The sequence below is a fragment of the Zea mays genome, chromosome 8, assembly GCF_902167145.1.
Source record: "Zea mays cultivar B73 chromosome 8, Zm-B73-REFERENCE-NAM-5.0, whole genome shotgun sequence".
NCBI lineage: Eukaryota > Viridiplantae > Streptophyta > Magnoliopsida > Poales > Poaceae > Zea > Zea mays.
The window spans coordinates 178,965,618-178,988,449 of NC_050103.1; the positions used below are offsets into that span (position 1 = coordinate 178,965,618).

The window sequence follows — 22,832 nt, forward strand, 5'->3', positions numbered from 1 at the left end:
TGTGTTCAGCCTGTAGTAGCATTAGTAGTTGTACAGCCTGTAGAGAGCCGATAAGGCAGACACTACCGGAATTTCTCTCTTTGCCGAGTACCAAATACTTTGCCGAGTGTTTTTTCGGTCACTCGGCAAAGAAGCTCTTTGCCGAGTGCCACACAAAAAACTATTGGTAAAATAAAACACTCGGCGAAGAAGCTCTTTGCCGAGTGTCAAAAATATAACACTCGACAAAGAGCTCTTTGCCGAGTGCTTTTTTTCAACACTAGACAAAGACAATTTAAAAATCACATTTTAAAGCAGTAAATTAATTCAAATGAAAAAGTTTTCAACTACAAATTTGTATAACTCATCATGATATACATTTTATATTTTGAACATTTCTTTATATGATAAACTAAAAATAAATTTGTTCATAAAACCTATCTCTCTCTCATAGTTTATGGAACTACGAGAGATATATATAGAATTTGTGCATATTGTTAGAAATATCATGTGAGATGAACGAATGATCAAACAACCAAAATAAACTTTGTAGATCTTAAAAAGTTATAGAAGTTTGTAGTTGACAACTTTTTCATTTGAAGTCATATTATCAACGCAAACTATGCCTGAATTTAAAAAATTTAAAATTTGAATTTTGAATTTTGAAAACAACCTCGAAAGAAAAAACCACCAACATGAAAGTTGTAGGTATTGAAGAGTTATGAAACTTTGTAGTTGACAATGTTTTGGGTTGAAATCATCTTGCCATACAAAACTATGTTTGAATTTTGAAATTTGAATTTTTCAAACTACCTCGGATGGAAAAACCACCAAAATAAAAGTTGTAGGTCTTGAAATGTAACGAAACTTTGTAATTGTCAAATTTTTTATTTGAAATCGTCTTATCATTGAAATATTCGTGTGAAGTTTTTAAATTTAAAATTCAAATTTTGTAAACGGCCTCGGATGTAGAAACTATTAAAATAGATTTTGTAGATATCAAAAAGTTATGCAACTTTATAGTTGGTCACATTTTTAAATAAAATGGTACTGATAAAATGGTATAGTATAGTGTGTTGTGTGTGACTAAAGAAATCAAAGACTTCTCTAAACTTGAAATAAAATTGTACTGATTAGGGTGGTAGTCTGATTGGTGAATACTTATGGAAACCCATACCCATACAAATCCATCTATACCCATGGGTATCCACCATTTTGACCCGCAATATATAATAAACACACCCAACCCAACCCGTTAATAATTAAAACACATCGCAACCCATCAAAACAAAACCATTTCTTAAACCCACCTAAAATACCCATTTACATCCACCCCATTTGCAGGCCTACCAGCAGCTCTCCTATCACATCATCTATTTCAACTTCAATTTTAAACTTCACTTTTCAAATAGTGTCAAACGGTATCATCTATACTACCATACCTTGTTTGAGTAAATGCATGCTCCAGCTCGAATCCATCGAGCTACTTTAGAGTTTAACGTTCAATCATTCTGTGTGTTTGCCGCCATGGCCCAGCAGCCTGGCTGCGCTCTCGGGTTGCAGCTCCCGTATTTGCATCGTCTGGCTTGCTCAGGAGCCTAGCTGTACGCGTACAAATTTAGCATCTCAGCTTGGCTCCACAGAAACGAGATCAGGGTCCGTTTCCTGGGAGCCTGGCTGCTCGTGGCGCAAGGATTCCGCGTTTAGGTAGTTTTAGCCTTCTAGCACGGCTGTATAATGAGTGACAAACACCAGATCGTATGAACCAGACTCATATAGTACAAGTGCACAAACAAAATAAATTGCAGTATCTAGGACAGTCTAGCCTCAGCCTGGACCAGTTGAACAGGTCGAGCTGTCTGGACCAGTTGAACAGGTCGAGCTGGCCAGACACAGGGTCGCAAACACACCCTAAAAGAAAACATGTCTCCTGCTGCTTATCTATCAAGAGCATGTTAGCTTCAAATCCTTGATTTTTTCGAATCTAAAATCTTGTAAGATACACGCTAAAACTCGTTTGCTGTTCTGTTCTACACTAAATAGATCCTGTGATGTGTGCCGCGCCTCTTCATATGCATCTGGTGTACAAAACTCGTGCATTCTCTATTAATCAAAATAATATCTATTAGTGATCGATACAGAAAAAAAAGAACAAATTAGTGAATGTACGCCCTGTAATATATTCTATCTGAAAGTAAATATCAATTTCCGATGTTGAAGCTGGCAAGATACTGGAATCGTCTACCAGACATTTTGCTTGCTTGCTAACTTGTTCTGCATTCGGCAAGCCATTGACCCTGAAGATTCCACAGAAATGGGTTGCTACATGAGCAAAGGGTCAGCTGATATCTTGGACTCAACACTGTGAGCAACCTCTTCATCTTTTGTCCTGTCTAGAGGTGCCCTATATGTCGTCCATAAGTTCTTCCGAGTTCATTCCGGGAGAGCCAACAGTATTATCACGGCTTGTGGAATCAGAATCAGAATCAGAAGTTACAACAATATTTGCATGATCTTGACTTCCAGACTCGCTCTCAAAAGCCTCATCCTGTTGGCTTGCGACTGGGTGAGAGATCAATATAATAGAACTTGATTGGTCTTGGACGCTAGATTCTATGGCAGATTCACCATGATGATCAAGACTCTCAGAAGTCTGCTCTATAAAGTTATCCTCTTCATCAGAGTATGATATCCCAAATTTCTGCGCATGAGTCAATCCTGGACAAACTCCCTATCAAAAAGGATATGTTAAGGTTAGAGAAAAGAAAAATAAACATAATTTAATAGCGTGCAGTCTGAATTTTGGGCGTGCGTGTAGTGTTAATGTATTAGATGAAGAGCCAAAAACATAGCTCTCTTAGCAAGACTAGCATCCAATCAAAAAGAATGAAACCAGAAAAACATGATGCTCTTGTTCATGCAACAAAATAACAAAGACACTGGATCAAGGTAGAAAACTAGCTTCAGATGCCATATTCACACACCACGTTGAGACAGAAAGCCAACTACCCTCCTTGCTGTATATTCATTGCTTTCTAACTCCAATTAATTGATAACTGCAACCAGCTGGATGTCATAAGCACCATTCTATGCCACATGGATCATATCAATACTAATTAAAATAGCTTAGACTACTGTTCCGTTTTCTGTCAACAAAGATTACACATGCACTGACCAAGAAATAAAAAATGTTAAATCAGGAACCACATCAGAGTTACCTTGATGTAACCTGGCGTAAACAACACATTGGACATTGAATAGTGACTGGAAGGGGTTTGAATATCATCTAATTGGGTATAGTTTCCATTTCGATGCTTAGTAGAACTAGCACTAGCACCATATCCATGGTCGGCACCGCCATTACAGAATGCTCCAAAATATGAACAATGTTCATCTTCCAAGGCTATCTCAGGAGTAACAGGTAACAAATGGCCCTCTGTACTAAATATGTACCTGCAGAACCAATGATACACTGTAACTGTGAACTCTATGTCTGAATAAACACCTGAACTTACTGGATGCTGGTGTCATACTTACTTATATGGTCCATTTTCAACAATATTGTCAGGGCCAGCAGCTAAATCAAAAAGAAGCCAGAGATACTTGACCTGGTATGTGCAGGTAGTTAGATTTCAGCAATAGAGGATAAATAAAGGAAAATGGCATGTATTTACGCCCTCTGTCCCAAAAAAGAGTGCACTTCTAGATTGGGTGAAAGTCAAATTTTCTTAAGTTCGACTAAGTTTATATAAAAGTATCCACATTTTTGTCTCCAAATAGGTTTACTATGAAAATATGTTCTGTAATTAATCTAACAGTACTTATTCGGTATCATAAATGTTAATACCTTTTTGCATAGATTTAGTCAAACTTGAAACAAATGAGAAGTGTACTCTTTTGGGATGAAGGGAGTAAATTTAGCAGCTTAATTAGCAGGGAATTGCTGGAATTTTGAAACAAAATTATTCTGAGGTGGGATTTCAGTCCAGCACTCAAAATGGAAACAAATCAGGGAGTTTGTTTCATCATAATAGGATACTTGTTGAATTCATGGAAAAATGCAAAGTAGGGGTACATTGCAATTACATAAACATAGAGATACTTTGTACAAAGTGAAGCATAATAAACCCTAACATCTTTATGCAAAATATTAAGGCTGATATAGCTGATCCATCTGTTTTAAACTATGATCATATAGATCCTGAGTTCCTCACTGCATGTCCGAGACACACTACCAGAAATATTGTAGGCATACCAGCATATGGGCAAAGATAAAATTGGCAGAAGCATTTGCTGTAGAGATGCTCACCGTTTCTGCAAGGAAAAAACTCTCCATGTGATCATCCTGCTTGTGGGTTTCCACATCTGATATGTGGCAGTAACCACAAGGGCATCTGGCACCATATTGAAGGCTTGCTAATATGTCCCTTCCAACATCAAGGTATCTGCATTAATATAAAGATAAAACATTAAAGCCAGGGCATAGAATATAGGTAGGATACAGCTGAGTGAAGTATCAAAGCCTGCAACTTTTGTATCTATAGGCCAAAATCAAATGGATCAGACACGAATAATACAAAAGAAATTACACCAGGAATTTTCAGCTTGCGATAATCAATTGAAATGACAGTCAATGAACTGGCAATGCAAGTGCTGCAACTTAACCACGATATGCTTAGATTGGACTCAACTTTTGACAGCCGCATAGCAGACACTGATCAGGGGTAATCACAATTGCAGGATTATCTTGGGTTGTACGAGCAGGACATAGGTAGAAAATGACAGATTAAATTGTCATTGAATGTTTAGAGCAAATTTGCCCAAGTTTGAAGGCACAACCTAAACAAAATCGAAAAAAAATAGTGAATTTTGCACTGACAGCAATTCTCCTTTTCTTTCTAACAGTAAGGAAGATTGCAACCAAAACCATAAAGTTTGTATACAACAAAATAAATTATATCTTCACCTTGTAAAGAAAAACCCACCTGTAATCTCTGGTAGCCTTGAACAACCAATATGTGCTTTCAATCAACTCTGGTCGTAGCGGGTAGCTCCTTTGTCCATTCTATGAATTGTTGAAAACAGCAAATATTAGTGCAGGTATAAATCAGTAAGTCTCTTCTGTCCTTCAACTTTTGTGCACCCAGCTATCACAGGGCAACAGGAAAAAAATTAACCCTTCAATCGATTCATACAATTTATCTACAATCCTTTTCCTGTAGAAAGGCCTAATATGAGAGTTTGAAGTTCAAGGGTTAGAGTGCATCCTTCCATAAGGTTTGGTAAAAATTGTTTTTGTTAGGGATAATGAGAGGCAAATGGCAAACCTTAGATAGGAGATTATGCTAATACTCTTGACTATTATAGTTTAACAGTTTCATTACCTGTACAGTGGATGTAGCAAGATTAAAACCTTCAGGGGTAAAACCATACTTTTTCCAGACGCTGAAGAAGGCAGCATGTGTGCGAATAGCAGGATCAACATCTCCAGCTAAAACCTTAAATCTAAGCAGCATAAGCAATCATCTAGAATATGTGCGACAAAGCCACATCAATTATCAGAAATATGTGTAACCAAACCTGAAGCCCTGGCCAGAATGCCTGCAGACTATTGAAGAGTGGCCAAACAGTAGCACCAGAGTTCATATTAACCTCCACGTACCTGTGATGGAATTTTCATTTTTGGTTTTAAACAGGGGCCATGACCACAGAGCTAAACAAACATAATCACTTGCATGTAGGTACACCTTTTTGTGCTACGGATATCAGATGTGGTCATCAAATCCCTACTTTACCATCATTACCTTTCATACTACATCGCCTATGACCATAAATGTATATCATATAAAGTAACTTTAAATGTGAATCCAACAGTACCAGATTTATATCCTATAACCCAACTGTAACGAATAGGAATTAGGATCGTTACCAAGGATCATGATGGAGATAGTGCATGGCAGCTTTGTAAGCCTCCTGAAAAATGTACAGGTATTCTTCATCTCCAAACAATAAATATGCCTGTTGAACGTTGACATACGAAATTAACTGTTAAAATGCTTGATAGTAAAAAGAAAACGAAGAATGAACAAAGCTAGGTGATGAACCTAGTTTTGTTCAAGCTCTAGGAAAGAATATATATCAAGGATAATTCAATAATCTAATCTGAGACTGATTGAGATAGATTATGTTGGGGTCCTTAAAATTTGTGTGCTATGTAGAAGTAAGACCTGAGAATCGTGCATTTAAAGCCGCAGATTTGTTTAGTGCACACTGTGCTCCCTGGAGTTGTGTTGAATTGTTGGTAACAAACATAAAGACAATCTTGGCTATAAACTCTCGGGCTCATTAACTTCAGCATATCAACACAAGTTTTAAGGACATGCAGCGTAAGTCATTTTAAGACATTATCAGTAATTCAGTACAGCACACCTTGAATACTTTGTAAGAATGTGAGTTTTAAAAAACAAAATAGGAAGAAATTATTCGAGGCACTGGGATGAACAAATATGAGCGCCAAAAATAATAAACATAGTGGCTTTCCTTGCCTTTAGAAGATATTCATAGAATGAATCAATGCTTGTGCCAATTCCTGCATCCTACAACCAGGGAAAAAACTAACGTCATTAGCAATAGTTCATGTTGATCAATCAACTTAAAATTTAAGCATCACAGAAAAAAATAAAAAAATATTGATATACTTATGTGTCATGCAACAACAATTACAATAGTAAAATAGTCATGTAATCAGTGAGGAAGAAAACTCAACATCTTGCATACATAACAAAATGGTTCCAGTCCATGGGGCTATCAGCTCTGTCTGAAAAGGTGAAACCCAGTTGCCTAGGTGGAGATTCATGGCACCTAGACACTAGGTGGGGCAAAACCATCTCACACAACACCGAAGCATTTTCTCATCTAAAGGGTTCTAGAATTTGATCTAGTTAATTAGTTATAAAACTGGGACAAATGAGAGGTGGAAAACAGAAGCCTATGGCCACAGAACTCATGGATGCATGGTATTGTCAATTGTCATATTCTTAATTTAAATATGCCTATTGAACAAGACATTACCCCAGATGCATGCAAAAAAATACACCAGCCCTAGGCCAACACTAAACTCTACGCAAAGCATCACCGTCTGCCTAGCACCTAGTGCGTTCTTGAAATATTGGTCTTATCAATTACATGTCAACTTAATACACAGAAATAGCAGGTCGTCATCTCAACATTATATTCATCACTGACAGTATGCTGCATGGCTCCACAAATATAATGAAATACAGAGTTAAAATATTAATGAGAGGATGCTAGCAGTTGCTTTAAAAATTAAAACTACCACTGAAAGGATAAAACCAAACCTTCTGTGTCCATTCACCAGTAAAGACATTTATATGGGCACCAACAAGATTGAGTTTTGATCTGCGTGACCATATTCCACGCACTGATTTTTTTGTAACTCGCTCAAAAACTGCAAAAAGTAGAGGACTTCAAAATTATGGTACAACAAATAAATAATGAGTACTAAAATCACTGTTCAGAGGCCAACTTTTGTTTAAGTATGATACATATACATGACCAATGCAAATGAAGCATGAAATTAACAGACCAAGAAGCATAACCACTTATCTAAGCTGTAAACTGTAAATGACATTTTATGTTAAACATTGTTAGAGTATATTAGGCATGTTAGAGTATATTAGGCAACTCCTGATATGGTTGGTTTATGATTGATTGTAATCCCGGGATAGGCTTCTTTATATCTAGGATAACCTTCCTTATCTCTAGGATAAGCTTCTTGCCCTCCAAGTCATGTACTCCTATACATTCTCTCTAGAGGCTCAATGCAATACATTCCACACATTTATACACATTCTCTCCTTCCTTCATGGTGATCCAACAGGTGTCTTCCGCTGCCACCGCCGCGCCGCCCCAGGGAGATCGTCCTCCGCCGGGAGCAACGCCCTTGTAGGATGTGCGGCCGGTCCCTCTGATCTGTGGTGCTCATCATCGTCATCGCGTCAACTCGAAGTAGCAGCAGATCGGAAAACTCGCCGTCGGTGTTGCTCAGATCGCCCCCCGTCGACATGCACCGGTTGGATCCGGCACCTCCACACGCTGTCGTGGTGACGGTTGTGGCCGAGTCGAATCCCCGCCGCCGGCTGGGTCATGCGCCGCCATGGTGGCGGCTCCGACTCTCGCTGTCGGCCAGTCTCGCTGGAGCCGCGTCAGGGACGTTGCGCCCGCGCCAGGGCTGCGACCTCTCCTGGTCGCGCCGCGCTGTGGCCATGCTCGTGCGCTGTCAGGGCAGGGGCCACCGGGGTCGCGCCAGCGAGCTGGGTCCACGTGGTCGCGTCGCCGGGCCGCGCGCCCGCAGGGGACGCGCCTCGGTACCCCAGTGAATTCCCCAGATCTGTTGCTGCTGCGTCTTTTTTTGTTTTCCCGATCAGTGATCGGGTTTGCGTCTCCATCGCCCACCGCTAGTCGACTCGCGCGCCCTCGACATCGGGTTCAACAACATCGGCTTCTTCATCTTCAACTAGCGTGGCATGTGGCGTAACCGGAAACACCTGCCTGTGTCACGCCTCTTCGTCTGCACGTCCATCTATGCCGGCTCGTCGTCGCTGCCACCAATCGGGAGGCTCCACCATCGACATCACCATTGTCGTCTCCGACTCGCACGTCGTCGGCCTGATCAACCGACCGCGGGCGAACCATCCTCCTGGTACGTTTGTCGTCCACTGCACGATGCTTCGCCAAGCAAGAGGGTCGTTGTTGCGTTGCCTCCTCGGGCAGCATCATCGCCGTCTGTCGTCAACCAACATCGTTGCATCTACATAGTCATCGACTTTGTCGGTGCGTGTCTCCCACGCACGGTTTGAGCAAGTTGTTCGACACATGCGAGCTGTGTTGGCACACCCGTTGTTCTGCGTTGCGGGTCCTCCTGCATGCTACGTCAACACCTTGCATTGGTGTTGCGCCTGACCTAGGCGTGCCAGCCACCGTCGCCGGTCTGCACCGCATTTTTCATCGAGTTCTTCGCCGACAAACACCGCCATCGCGCTCCGCTGGCGTCATTGAGGCTCGTTTCCTATGCATCGTGGCTCTCGCCACCGCGACTCCAGGAACCTCGATGTGTTGCCACGCCTACCTCTTCGCTTCGTCCAACACAACCTCGTCGCCAACATCATTGTCTCGTCCTCGACTATTTCGTCTACTCCGCTATGACAACCGTGCGTTGCGCCGGCACTCCTGTCGTGCTGCACCACAACCGTCGCGGAGGCCTTCTCTGTTGGCCCCTTGAGATGCTAGCACATATGGTTGGGGCCCTCTACCTAGTACGTCTGGTATTGGCACCACCAGCACGTGCATTTATCCACGACACGTTTCTAGGCTTTGCAAACCTGAAACACGCATCGTCCATGGCTGCTTGACGTGTTGCCCCCGGCATCGACACCCTCATCTGCCTCGACGCATCGTACATTCGTCTACGGCTTCTTCTCAGCGCCACCGTCACCACGGCGTCCTCTGGCGCGCTGCGGACCTTCCCACGTGCCACCCCAACGCCCGCGACTTGTGCGGCTTGTCTTCTACGACGTCCTCGACAGCTTCCTCGACCACGGCTACCCTACGCAAGACACTTCGACAACGGCTCCGCGTCCTCGTCCTTGGCTATCTCGACATTATCGGCACAAAAGGCTATCATCTGCATGGGATACTCCAGTCGCAGCATTCGCACCGGTGTTCCGACTGTGGGGGTTATATCTCCATCATTCTCCAGCCTGTCTGTTCATGTTGCTAATGCTACGACTGTGGGGCGTGTTAGAGTATATTAGGCATGTTAGAGTATATTAGGCAAGTCCTGATATGGTTGGTTTAGGATTGATTGTAATCCCGGGATACCTTCCTTATATCTAGGATAACCTACCTTATCTCTAGGATAGGCTTCTTACACTCCAAGTCATGTACTCCTATATATTCTCCCTAGAGGCTCAATGCAATACATCCCACACATTATACACATTCTCTCCTTCCTTCAAACATGGTAACTTACCTTCAATTATAAAGTTTGTTCATGGTCAATGGTCAAAGTTATGCAGCATTGTATTCTGAACAACTAATATAGAGTATTCTGACAGATATACATGTGCATTTTTTACATAATGACTATTTAAGTCTACACTCGCACATGGCCATTGCTATTTGAAGAGTTTGCATAAAATATCCCCTGCATATTAACTGGTCAACATAAACCACAAAAAAAAAGACAGTCATGGTTTACATGTAGAAAATGTTGCACAATTACACATATTAAGAATTACCAGTATTATTAGTCAAGCGACTCAATATGCCAAATTCCAGTGTCAAAGTACCACCACCAGCCGTTGATGTTATCTGGAATAATATAGTGTCAGCTCTCAGCAGTCAAACTCAAAAACTGCTTATGCCCATTTGAGCACGAATGGAAACTAGGTGAGATTGACAGGGTGATGTTTATTGCGATGAACAGAAAAGAGACAAGTGTCTCAAAACTTCAGTTATATGTTCTTTTAGTTGTTTAAACACTGGGTACCCCTGGCGCCACTGGTAGTCTCTCCATTGAGCCTCCTTATAAAATAAAGAGCAAGGCAATCTACTACCTTCCCCAGACCCTATCTTGTGTGGAAGCTTTCAGCAGTGGGTACATTCTTTATGTTCTTTTAATGGTTACAAAATTAATATTCAGATTCAAGGTTCAAAAACATTAATAGGTATGCAGAACTATTTCTGTTTGCCAAGCTCTACAGCTAGCAATAGGGAGGAAGAAAGAAGGTTGCCTTGCTTTCATTTTCATCGACTCCGTACAATAAATTAACAGATCCAAATGGAATACCTGCAAAGACAACACTAGTCAAGAAAGACACAATAAATTAAGAACATGACATGATGTTAAAAAGGTAAAATGGTATTTTGTTCAAGTTGGCCAGACATGGGCAGAGGAAATCAGGTCTGTGAAAAACCGGGCCAGCCCGAAACAATTTCTACAATTACTTTTCTGCAGGAAAATAGCGGTCGGGCCATCCAGACCTAGCACAAAAACACCATGCTAACTCTGCCCAGGGACATTAATGGACAGTTGGGCACGGATTTTAGGGTCACAAACTATCAGGCTTTTTTCGGCCTGGCCTGACCCGCAAAATGTCTGTATCATGAAGAATTTCCATATGTAGTTGGTTGAAACAGTGGTCTAATTTAGCAAATTACTTCATTCATGATATTGAACAACATTCAGAACAGATTTATGTCCCAAATTGTGTTAGTAAAGAGTACCAAAATGGTTCAGGTGCAAACAGGTTTCAATTGAAATGATGATTTCCACAATTTGTATTTTGCAAACCACATTTCTTAGATAAATCTTGTCTCCAACAATTACATTCATTGAAACAGTGTAGTAAAAATAAGATTAACTACTGAGAATATGAAACAACCACATATAACTACATCTATATGACATCCAGTTTCAGTCTGCAAACTTGGAGAGGCAAGTTAATATGACTATCACGATTCATGATTCATGAAGTTTTTTCCGTCACTAAACAATGTGTTTGTTATATTTATGTTTTTATTATAGTAAAGCATCAAATGCAGTTGTGTGTTTGTAATTCCATGTGTATCGCCAAGTGACAATTCCTGTCCAATGGAAATGGTCCATTTACAACAAAAAAAAATGAAAAAATGGAATCAAATTTCTGATGCAAGATATAACGAAGTCATTCCAGGAAGATTATAATAATAGAAAAGGTGATGAACCTGTAGGAGTGTCAAATGCGGGCAACAACCTCTGAGCTAAGTCAGCAGCTAAATGAAGTAACTGGTCATCATAAGATTGGATTCTCATACCCTGTCAACGAGAAGATACAATAAGAACTGGACCATTTGAACTGTTCAGCCTTAAAAAAATCTCTTTGCCCAAGAAGCACTCTTAATACACAAGAATAACAATTAGGATCCAAATAACAATAAGCAAAAAAAAATCAGTCTACAGTATTTTTTGGTTTTGACCCCCTATAGGCATTATGCTAATTTTATTGCTTACACATAATAACTCTGAAATCTTCTCAAGTCTTAGGTATGAATAAAATACGATGGCTGAAACACTCAAAATCCATTTAGATATCTGTTGGTTTAACCCTGTTAAGTTTTACAGGTTTAGAATTAGAAACATGCCTTATTCATCTATGCACATACAATAGTTGGCATGATACTGTGGATGAAAATAGCACAGTGAAATGTCCAGCATTTCATTTAAAAAATACTGTAGATTATTTCGCTTTCCTGCAATTTTTCTACATTCAGTACAAAAAACGTTTAGTGAAACTTGAAAAGGCTCCAGAACCCTTGCAACAATCACAAAGAAAAGGCTAAAAAAAGATCAGGAAAGTGCAGAACTTAATCCAGATTCCAGAGCATTCAGCCATTTCAATATATTAGATAGCCTCAACTATAAAACATAAATTTTACAACTATACATAAATGTTTTTAAATAGCTCATGAGGCCTCATCGCAATACCCATATCCATAACGAGTGGAGCAGATGATCTTGTGCCTATAAAGATAACCAGCAACCTGGTGATAACTAAAATGTAATGAGTTATCAGTCACTGAACTGAAGTATATGTTCCACATCAAGGAACAATCCTAAGCCGCTATTCTGTCAAGGGCTGTAATGCCCAAGTGAGCAGGTCCCCGACTACGGAGATCGTAGTCGTGGTCCGTTGTCGCCGGCTGGGTTATGCCCCCTAGCCGTCCTCGTCGATCAGGCTGGGTTTGCCCTGATCGCCGGCTTTGAGTAGACAGGAAGAAGATAGAATAGAGATGTCAATATTCTTGATTGCTTTCTACCATCCGGTCTCACGGTATATATATGGCCTATGGCCCAACTAATTTACTGAACAAACTCCCCTATTTTAGGAACTAACAGATAATAACAAAATCCTATTTTTCCTCCTAGCCACTGATTGTGTTTGCTCCCTGTACGTCCCTTGCGTGTCGCGCTTCCCGTTCCTGCGCTCGACGTACATCACGAGTCCTGTGGCGCCTTGTGTAGACGCGCCCGAACATGACATCTCCCTCCCCGTCTAGAACCAGCTCGTCCTCGAGCTGGAACTGAGGGAACTTGGCGCGTAGCGGCCCGACGTCCTCCCAGGTGGCTGACGCCGACGAAGCTCCCTTCCACTGGATGAGGGCTTGAGGGACCCCGCGAGCGAGCCGGTAGCGAACAACACGCTCAGGTTCTGGATCGATGGCGCCATGATGCAGTAAGGGAAGTTGTGGCGGCTCGCTAGGCGGCGTGCCCTGGAACTTCTTCAAGAGCCCGACATGAAAGACATTGTGGATGCGGGCACGAGGTGGGAGCTCCAGACGTACTGCAACTTCGTTGATGAGTTCGACGACGCGATACGGCCCGAAGAACCGCGGCTTGAGCTTGCCACTGACCGCTTGTGGAAGGGATGATGCAGCACGTTGTCGTAGACGAAGCAGCGCCCAATCGCCCACCTTATAGTGAATCGGTCGGTGCCCACGGTCATAGTGCCGCTTCTGAAATGTTTGAGCTTGTTCCAGGCGATGGCGCATGTCTGCCAAAAATTCTGCGCGTTCCTCCATATTCTTTGCGACGGCTGGCACCCTGGTGTCTCCCGGCTCGTATGACCGGATGGTCGGCGGATCGCGCCCATAAACCACCCTGAACGGAGTATCTTTCAGCGAAGTTTGATAGGCCGTATTGAACAGATACTCCGCCCACGGCAGCCATCTGAGCCAATCCCGCGGTCTGTCCCCCGTAAGACAGCGTAGATACATGAGGATGACGCGGTTGGCCGACTCGGACTGCCCATCAGACTGAGGATGAAATGCTGTTGTCATCCGCAGCTTAGTGCCCATCAAGCGCATGAGTTCTTGCCAGAAAATGGATGTGAAAACCGTGTCACGATCGGAGACCATGGATTGGGGGACACCGTGAAGACGAACAATGTCGTTGAAGAAGGCCTGGGCAACTGATTCAGCTGAATAAGGGTGTGCCAGTGGAATGAAATGACAATATTTGCTGAACCGATCCACCACAGTGAGAATCACTGACTTGCCACGGACCCGGGGAAGAGCCTCCACAAAATCAAGCGCAATATCCGTCCACACTCCATTGGGCACTGGGAGCGGTAGGAGGAGCCCTGCTGGGTGCACATGCTCCGACTTGTAACGTTGACAGACACTGCATTGACGTACTTGCTCTTGCACCAATTGCTTCATTTGAGGAAAATGAAAATCACGTCGGAGCCGGTGGAGGGTACGTTGGACCCCCTCATGACCATCCTCATGGACTGCCCCCAGGATCTCCTGTAATAGCGGGGAGGTAGGAGGAATGTACAGGCGCCCCGCGAATTGCACCATGCCGTCGACGATGGACCAGGGTGCTGCTCGGTCCCCTGAAGTGATCGCGGTATGGAGATCTACGAGGGTCGGATCCTCGAGCTGGGCCTGCCGGAGTTGGTCGATGAAGTCAAACCGTGGAGTGGACATGGCGAGCAGCTCTCCCTCTACTGTGTCACGCCTGGACAAAGCATCCGCGACAGCATTTGTTGCGCCTGGCTTGTATTCAACGGAGAAATCGAAGCCCAGCAGCTTGCCGACCCAATGATGTTGGGGAATGGTGGCTAGGCGCTGGTCCAGCAAATACTTCAAGCTGTAGTGGTCCGTCTTGACGCTGAAGCGGCGGCCCCATAGGTACGGCCGCCAGTGGCGCACCGCCTGCACCAAGCCGATGAGCTCGCGCTCGTAGGCCGCCAATGCTCGGTGCCGGGGCGCCACAGGTCGGCTGAAGAATGCCACGGGATGTCCCTCCTGAATGAGGACGGCACCAAACCCGTGGGACGACGCGTCGCACTCGACGACGAACGGCTTGGCGAAGTCCGGCATGGCAAGCACCGGTGCCGTTGTGACGGCGTCCTTGAGCGCGGTAAAGGCCGAGGCCGCCTTGTCATCCCACGCAAATCCCTCCTTCTTGAGGAGGACAGTAAGTGGCGCCGCGATGATGCCGTAGTTGTGAATGAATTTTCGGTAGTATCCCGCGAGGCCGAGGAAGCCGCGCACTGCGCGCGCCGAGCGAGGGACCGGCCAGTCCTGGATGGCCTGCACCTTGGCGGTATCCATGGCCACGCCCTCCACTGATATGGTGTGTCCCAGGTACGCGACGGAGGAAACTCCGAACGCACACTTAGAACGCTTGACGAAGAGGACGTGCTGGCGCAGCGTGCTGAGGACCGCGCGGAGATGGCGAAGGTGATCCGCCCAAGACTTGCTGTATATGAGGATGTCATCAAAGAAAACAAGTACAAATTGACGAAGGAAAGGCCGCAATACGTCGTTCATGAGTGCTTGAAATGTGGCCGGGGCGTTGCAGAGGCCGAATGGCATGACGAGGAACTCATATAGTCCGTCATGGGTGCGGAATGCCGTCTTATGGATGTCGTCCGGCCGCATGCGCACCTGATGGTACCCGGAACGCAAGTCAAGCTTGGAGAAGAACTTGGCACCATGGAGTTCGTCCAACAGCTCGTCGACGACCGGTATTGGAAAAGCGTCCTTGATCGTGAGCGCGTTGAGAGCGCGGTAGTCCACGCAGAACCGCCACGAACCATCGGCCTTCTTGACGAGGAGGACCGGCGAGGAGAAGGCCGAGTCACTGCGCCGCACAATTCCCTGCTCGATCATGGCGGAACATTGTCTTTCCAACTCGTCCTTGTGAGCAGCTGGATACCGATAGGGCCGGACGGCCACAGGACCAGCGCCCGGCTTGAGCACAATGCGGTGGGTGCGGCCGCGGTCTGGTGGTAGATTGGTCGGCTCGGCGAAGACGTCGGAGAACGATGAGAGCACCCCTTGCAGCAAGGGCTCAGTTGTCTCGGCGACGTGTAGATGCGGCGTGGTTGGTGTCGCGACGCCATGCCAACATATGTCCTGGCCGGCCTGCTTGAATGTCATGGTGCGGGCGGCCATGTTCCACACGATGTCACCCAAGGTGGCCATCCAGTGCGTGCCCAACACCACGTCGTAGCCTGCTAAGGGCATGACGTATAGGTCGACGTTGAAGGCGCGATTGTCGATGAGGACCGCTGCCTGCCGAATGACGCCCGGGCAAGCGATGCGCTCCCCGTTTGCCACCGTGGCCGTGAGACGCGGGTACGGCTCGATGGGTAGGCCTGCGCGCCGTGCGGCCTCTTCTCCGATGAAGTTGTGCGTGGATCCCGTGTCGACGAGTGCGATGAAGTCCGCAGCGCCCACCCGTACACACAGCTGGATGGTGCTGCTAGCCGGTGCACCGACGACCGCGTGTAAAGAGAACACGGGGGCCTCGTCCGTCATTTCCTCCTCAGCAAACTCCACGCCACCGATATAAAATATCCGGCGGCAAACCCGGTTGTGGCCTCGTGTATAAGGCTGATCACAGTTGTAACAGAGCCCAAGTCGACGACGTTCGGCCTACTCCTCCGTGGACAGGCGTTTGACTTGGCTGTCCACTCCCGGAACAGGTGGCGCAGGGAGCGCGAGTGGCTTCGCAGGGGGCCCCGGGGCCGTGGGCAACGTGATCGCTGGGAACGGCGCCGGACGTTGTGATGGTGTTGGCAGTATAGCACGCGGTGCCGCCTTGGAAGACGCCTGGCTCAGTCGGTCCAACTCGACGAGCTCCAGCTGGCGTGCCAGACTCATGGCCGCTGCCAGAGACGCTGGATTGTGTACCCGCACTTGATGACTGAGAGGCGGAAGCAGGCCACCCGTGTAGAGTTGGACCCTCTGTTCGTCGCTGAGGTGCCCGGCGCGAGGCAATAGAGCTTGGAACCTATTGGAGAATTCCTCGACGGTCCCCGTGCGACGGCACTCGGCGAGCTCGAACAAGGGGGCGGACCGCAGTGGGGGCCCGAACCGTAGATTCAGCATCTCCTTGAAACGCTCCCATGTTGGTGTGCCATGCTCATCCTCCTGGAGTTGCATGTACCATAGTTGTGCAACGTCCTCCAGGTTATAGGAAGCCATCCACACCCGTTCTTCGGCCATGATGCGTTGTTGACGGAAATATGATTCACATTTGTTGATGAAGAGCATTGGATCGGACTTGCCATCGAAGCGGGGAAAGTCCAATTTCTGGAATCGTGGGGGACGATCAGTGTGGGGTTCGCCGAAGGGCGGCCTGCTGTTGTTGGAAGACGTCGTCTGCTGGGCCACCAGATCTGCGATCGCCCTGGTATTGGCCTCGGCAGTGGACTGCAATGACTTCACGATGGCAGCTAAAGCAGCCACGGTGGTTTTGAGTTCATCGGAGTCGCCCATCTCGACGGAGTATGATGCCGCGGAGGAAGTAGGTGAAGACGGCGTGGTGGCTGGTGGTGAGGGTGGCGTGGCGGCTGATGGCAGAATCGGAGAGCGGCGTGAGGAGGAAGCCCTGGATCGTGATACCAGGTTGTCAAGGGCTGTAATGCCCAAGTGAGCAGGTCCCCGACTACGGAGATCGTAGTCGTGGTCCGTTGTCGCCGGCTGGGTTATGCCCCCTAGCCGTCCTCGTCGATCAGGCTGGGTTTGCCCTGATCGCCGGCTTTGAGTAGACAGGAAGAAGATAGAATAGAGATGTCAATATTCTTGATTGCTTTCTACCATCCGGTCTCACGGTATATATATGGCCTATGGCCCAACTAATTTACTGAACAAACTCCCCTATTTTAGGAACTAACAGATAATAACAAAATCCTATTTTTCCTCCTAGCCACTGATTGTGTTTGCTCCCTGTACGTCCCTTGCGTGTCGCGCTTCCCGTTCCTGCGCTCGACGTACATCACGAGTCCTGTGGCGCCTTGTGTAGACGCGCCCGAACATGACATATTCTCAATAAATAAAATAAGGTAAGGTAGCTTGCTAGTATTATGGCTCACTTTTGAGTACAAATGGACCTGCCTATCATTAACCCATTAATAGTTTAATACAACCACATTCATAATGATAGTGGATGTTGACATATCAATATCATCTGAGTGATAGGTCAGTTGGTAGAACCTCCAGTTGAGAGGCTGCCAATCTGAAATCGAACCCAGATACTCACAGGTTGCATAAGTACTTCCTTACAGGGTCTGAAACTCCTTTGTATTAATTAAAACAAAGCAAAATTCCAGGGGGTGACTATTTTCCATGGCCACTTCTTTTCCAATATGATCTTACATTAGCTTTTGTTTTTGCAGTGCAACTTCAGTAATGATTTCATGTTGCAGCAGTACTAAAAAAGGAACAAAGAGTAAAGCACCAAGTGAATAGCAACTATCAGGAAGCCAGTTAAAGAAATTGAGTAAAGGAAAAAAGAATGTGCGTGATAGAACAAACATACAGTGGCATAATCACTGGCAATCAGGTGAGCTGATAGCAGACCCCCAAGGATACGTATGTTGGTTTCAAAAACAGAGACGGTTTTATTCTGCATACACAGTAAGGAAACATGATTGTTCAAGCAGAATATACTGCAAAGAAAAATGTGGTGTTAATAGGCTGCTAAACATTGTAGCCAAAAGGTAGCATTCTAAGTTCTAACCTATACACAACCTTTAATCAAGTAGTAAAACAGCTACATTGCATAAAACTAAATACCAAAACAATAGAATATTTACATAAATATAATAGCATGCTTAGTACAAGTTTCAATACAGAAGAAACGACACATAAAAATTGAAATTACCAAGAGAATCTTTCAAACGGTATTCGATGGCACATACTTAAATTTTCTCAGCAACATACAAGGCAGTTTATTTGAGGACTCCCTCCTTTCCAAATTGTAAGTCATTTTAGCTTTGTCCTAAGTCAAACTTGTTTGGCTTTGACCAAATTTACCAAAAGATGCACAAACATCTTCGACGTCAAACTAGATTCATTAGATGCATCAAGAAATGTATTTTGGTACTACATTTATTTTATATTGTAGATGTTGATATATTTTCCTATAAACTTGGTTGCAATTAGACAAGTTTGACTTAGTACAAAGCTAAAAGGGCTTACAATTGGAACGGAGGGACTAGATTATAAGCTACAGTGATAATATTTCAAAAATACCATTTATCAAGAGCTTCCGAAATGCAAAATTTAACATATACTGCAACAGATATGCTTAATCATCATGACTCACCTAAGCTATAAGTCAAACTTTCAAGAATGTGCACAGTTACACTACCATATTCTAAATTGCCAAATATGGCTCATAGAGCAAACCAATTTACCATTTTTCACAGACCCAACAGCATAAAAGTTCTTACATGCAAAGTTATGAACTGTCCAGTCAATAGGAGAGAGTTTTTCTCAAACATCTACAGGAGATACTGAAAATGAGCTGAAGTACTTTCTATCAGATGAGAGAATTATGGTAGTATTTGGCTAAAAGTGCGTAAGATAGTGTAACCACATCCGCAAAGGTTTTAATACATGCAAATTTGGAAATGAGATTTGAACTCACTGTTGTATTAAGTTTTACATCACACATTCACACAGTAGTACTTTCAGTTTCAGTTAGTAGCTAACAATCTTGCTGCCAATCAGAGACTAGCAAATGGATGCATAATTGTTAATTAGCATCTACCCATCACATTAGATGCAAACTCAAGAATTGACCATGTATCGGCAAAACAAATACAATACAGTTATTTGATTCTAGTGAATATCCAGTCTGAAATATCTGGTTAGTAAATCCAAATTCACTTAATGGTCCACACGTTTACTTACAATATCAAAGTGGACATTCTTACCAACCCACTCCACAGCAGCACCAAATTTCTCCTTATCACCCAGTAAAGCCAAGGTATCCAAAGAATCGATCTGTTCAATGAAGCAAATTTCATGAATGGTGATAGGTCCATAATGGTGACAGATTGTATGAAATACACACAAATATCTTACAAGAGTGAGCGCATAACCACCAAGGGAGTCTTCACCTTGGCAACTTAAGGGCCGCAGCTCATCGAGTGGGAAAGCATACTTCATGTATCCATCAAACGCATGATAGAACATATCTTTCACCTACATGAAAGATGCTATTTTTTAGCCAGTGTTTAAGCAAATAAATCTTGCCATAAAATAAGGGGTCAACAACAAGGCTAGCTTGTCCTTGTAGGTATGAGTCAATCCAAGACAAGCTTACGAATATGATCGGTTGCCAAATTAACACATGCTATCGTAAAAGACTGATGTGGAAGAAAAATCTATGTGGAAATCAAGTTGCTTAGGAGAATTTATCACAGAGAATTGTACTGACTGCAGCTGCACCATGTAGTTTGGGTTCATATTTTAGCCCAGGTAACAGGGGGGACCAGGCACTAGGCCCAAGGCCTAGTCTTTCGCTAGCAAATGTTACCTCCCCAATAATTCAGCATGTCCAAACTAATGGCCCCAGTCTCCCAGGCTATAAACCACTCCAGCAGCCCATTTAACTGTCTGGCCCAATACCGACTCAATACCAAGGCACACATGGTCACATGCACAGCTCTTGCCTCACTCTCGGCTCGCTGTCACCTCCTCTCGCCTTCCGATTGAGCACATGACGTCATCGGAGTCGGGGATTACCTAATAGCAATCCAAGCTAGCAAAGAGCTGGCAGGAGTAAATCAACAACCCTGGCGGCACCTATCCTGCTCTCGATCCCAGCCCTCACCGGCTCACCGACGTGGCATCACTGGCTGCACCATTCATCGCATCCTGGCAGGTCACCTGGTGTGACCCCAGGCTCACTCCTTCCAGTTTGCTGAATGGGAACAGTGGCTCCCAGCTTCCCACCCTTGGCCGCTCATTCCTCCACAGACCCGTCTGGACCTCAACTCTTATCGTCATTCACTGGGCACTTGACTATTTGAGTAAACATTACCATCTGCCAGAGGAAGCGATTTGCAAGCAGATGAGCATTTTAATATTGTCAGGTAAGTTTTCACGTGTGGCTATTTTCATATTCAGAAGGATCTAGCACATTGACTTAGATTAAACAACTAGTGAGGTATAATTAGAAATCTTTTTTAAGCAACTTTAATAGGATTACAAAATGAAGAGAAGTGACATTGGTTTCTTATTTTGCTCTTGGTCCTGGTTTCTTATTTTGCTCATGACTCATGAGATTTGAAGGAAGCAAATCTTGAAGAACTACTTAGTTTTGTGGGCCATGCCATATAACTAAGCATGGAGTTCAATTACCATCTCAACTGGAAAATTCTCCTTTATTTTTGCGATAGCCAGACAAATCGCTGCACCAACTAAGAACGGCCATGCAGTGGTGAGAGCTATCTCAGTCAGATCGTGGGTTCGATGCAGCTTCTCCGCCTTCGCGGGGGAAGGCTTGCCTCATTTTATCTTTTCACTAGACCCCACTCACTCCGGCACTAGGTCTGCTCTTTTTTATTTTTGTGATGGCCAGCATAGATAGATTTTCCCTTAATTTTCTGACCTAGTTTTGGCCAATCACTAAGTCCACCACAGCCAGCCAACATCAGCTTCAAGATCCACGAAGTAGCCCTTCTTTGATATCCTGGTCTTGATTGCTAAGACCAGCCAGTGTGACACAGACATGGTAACTAGCAGCCTACTCAAATGAGCGTGAACTGAAACATATGCAATTGAGACACGCCTACAAGCTTAACACATGATCAAGTAGAAGTGTAAGGCCATGTTTGTTTCAGCTTTTTTTAGCTTCTGGCTACCAGAGTCTGCTACAGACTCTCAAACACCTAGCTTCTATGAGAATCACTTTAGTCAAAACCATAGTCGTTGAGATAGAAGAAAACCGTCACTTTCTACGTCATAAACTTTATAGACTCTTTTATCTTCCTTCGTGTGTAATCTCCACGATACTCAGATTCTTTCCACAGCCAGATCCAGATTCTCAAAAAAGCTCCTCGTAAAAAGCTGAACCAAACAGGCCCAGAGCCGCCATTACTAGAATTGGTAAAGCATACCAAGCATGAACAAAAGCAAATGTGCGATAGCAGAACAATAAAACCACGATCTGACGAACTCGCATCAGGCATTAACAGACAATCAATCTAAGCAAGCTAGAAATTCGCTCAATCATCAACCTAAATTCCTAAATCAGCTCCCTAAGCAAGCAGGCCGACACTTCCACCCTTGCAATCGAACACCATACTACTCACACCTCCACGCTAAACGCTAAAATCACCAAGCACTCGCTTGGCGCTCGAAGCCACAAAACTAGCAATACGTAGAAGAGTTAGGAGCGGCGGATCTGAGGGCCCGCACTACCTCGTCGCGGAGCCGGCGCGCCTCGGAGGGCGTGACACCTTCGGCGACGGCGGCGCCGGGGAGCAGAGTGGCGGCAGCGAGGAGGGCGGCGGAGAGACAGAGGAGTGCAAAGCCTCGGTGCCGCCGCCGGATCGGCTGCATCGAGCTCGGACCTCACGACGGGCGGGCCCGAGGCCAGTAGCGAGTTTGATGGGACAATGAGAGGGGTATGGGCATTAATTTCGTCCTTAATACGCATACTTTGCTATGATTTCCAAGTATAAAACACAGAGATATATAAAGAACAGGATATATATATATATATGGTAGGTATAACGGGAGCCCTGGGCTTCCAATAGTTAAAGAAAGCTCAGGTCGATCATCCTTGCAACCTGGTTCAACCCAGCGCACCGACTAGACCAGGCTGTCGATTGCACCAACCGCGCCCACGTCTCTGCGCGCAAAAAAAGGAATGCATGCATGAGTCAAACACATCCCCTTGCATGCGCATAAATTTAGGAAAGATACATGTGACGATTTCTATTTTTAAATGCTTTATTTCCTCCATAAATTTAGGATCT

General features: G+C 44.7%; 1 protein-coding gene across 3 annotated transcripts; it reads right to left on the minus strand.

Annotated features, from left to right (window-relative positions):
* Positions 1-1,921: 1,921 nt before the first annotated feature.
* On the minus strand, positions 1,922-22,537 carry LOC100193961 (uncharacterized). Of its 3 annotated transcripts, none has more exons than XM_008656187.4 (17): positions 22,273-22,537; positions 19,930-20,049; positions 19,779-19,848; positions 18,377-18,463; positions 11,767-11,857; positions 10,794-10,849; positions 10,299-10,371; positions 7,338-7,447; positions 6,525-6,575; positions 5,909-5,997; positions 5,560-5,641; positions 5,364-5,477; positions 4,965-5,044; positions 4,289-4,424; positions 3,517-3,587; positions 3,198-3,432; positions 1,922-2,710 (listed from the first exon to the last, which is right to left on the minus strand). In XM_008656187.4, the coding sequence occupies exons 2-17, from the start codon at positions 19,941-19,943 to the stop codon at positions 2,384-2,386; spliced, it is 1,686 nt and encodes a 561-aa protein (XP_008654409.1). In that variant the 5' UTR covers positions 19,944-20,049; positions 22,273-22,537; the 3' UTR covers positions 1,922-2,383. The 3 variants fall into 3 exon arrangements, with proteins under 3 accessions (XP_008654409.1, XP_008654408.1, NP_001132501.1); XM_008656186.4 differs by having other exon boundaries at positions 5,909-5,952; positions 19,756-19,848; NM_001139029.1 differs by having other exon boundaries at positions 2,064-2,710; positions 19,756-19,848; positions 22,273-22,472.
* Between the last annotated feature and the right edge of the window lie 295 nt (positions 22,538-22,832).

Coding starts and splice junctions, on each gene's coding strand:
- LOC100193961 (NM_001139029.1), bottom strand. CDS start 22,413: ATGCAGCCGATCCGGCGGCGGCACCGAGGCTTTGCACTCCTCTGTCTC. Junction 7,448..10,298: donor TCGCTTGACTAATAATACTG/GTAATTCTTAAT, acceptor TACTTTTTGCAG/TTTTTGAGCGAGTTACAAAA. Junction 5,478..5,559: donor CATTCTGGCCAGGGCTTCAG/GTTTGGTTACAC, acceptor CTTAGATTTAAG/GTTTTAGCTGGAGATGTTGA.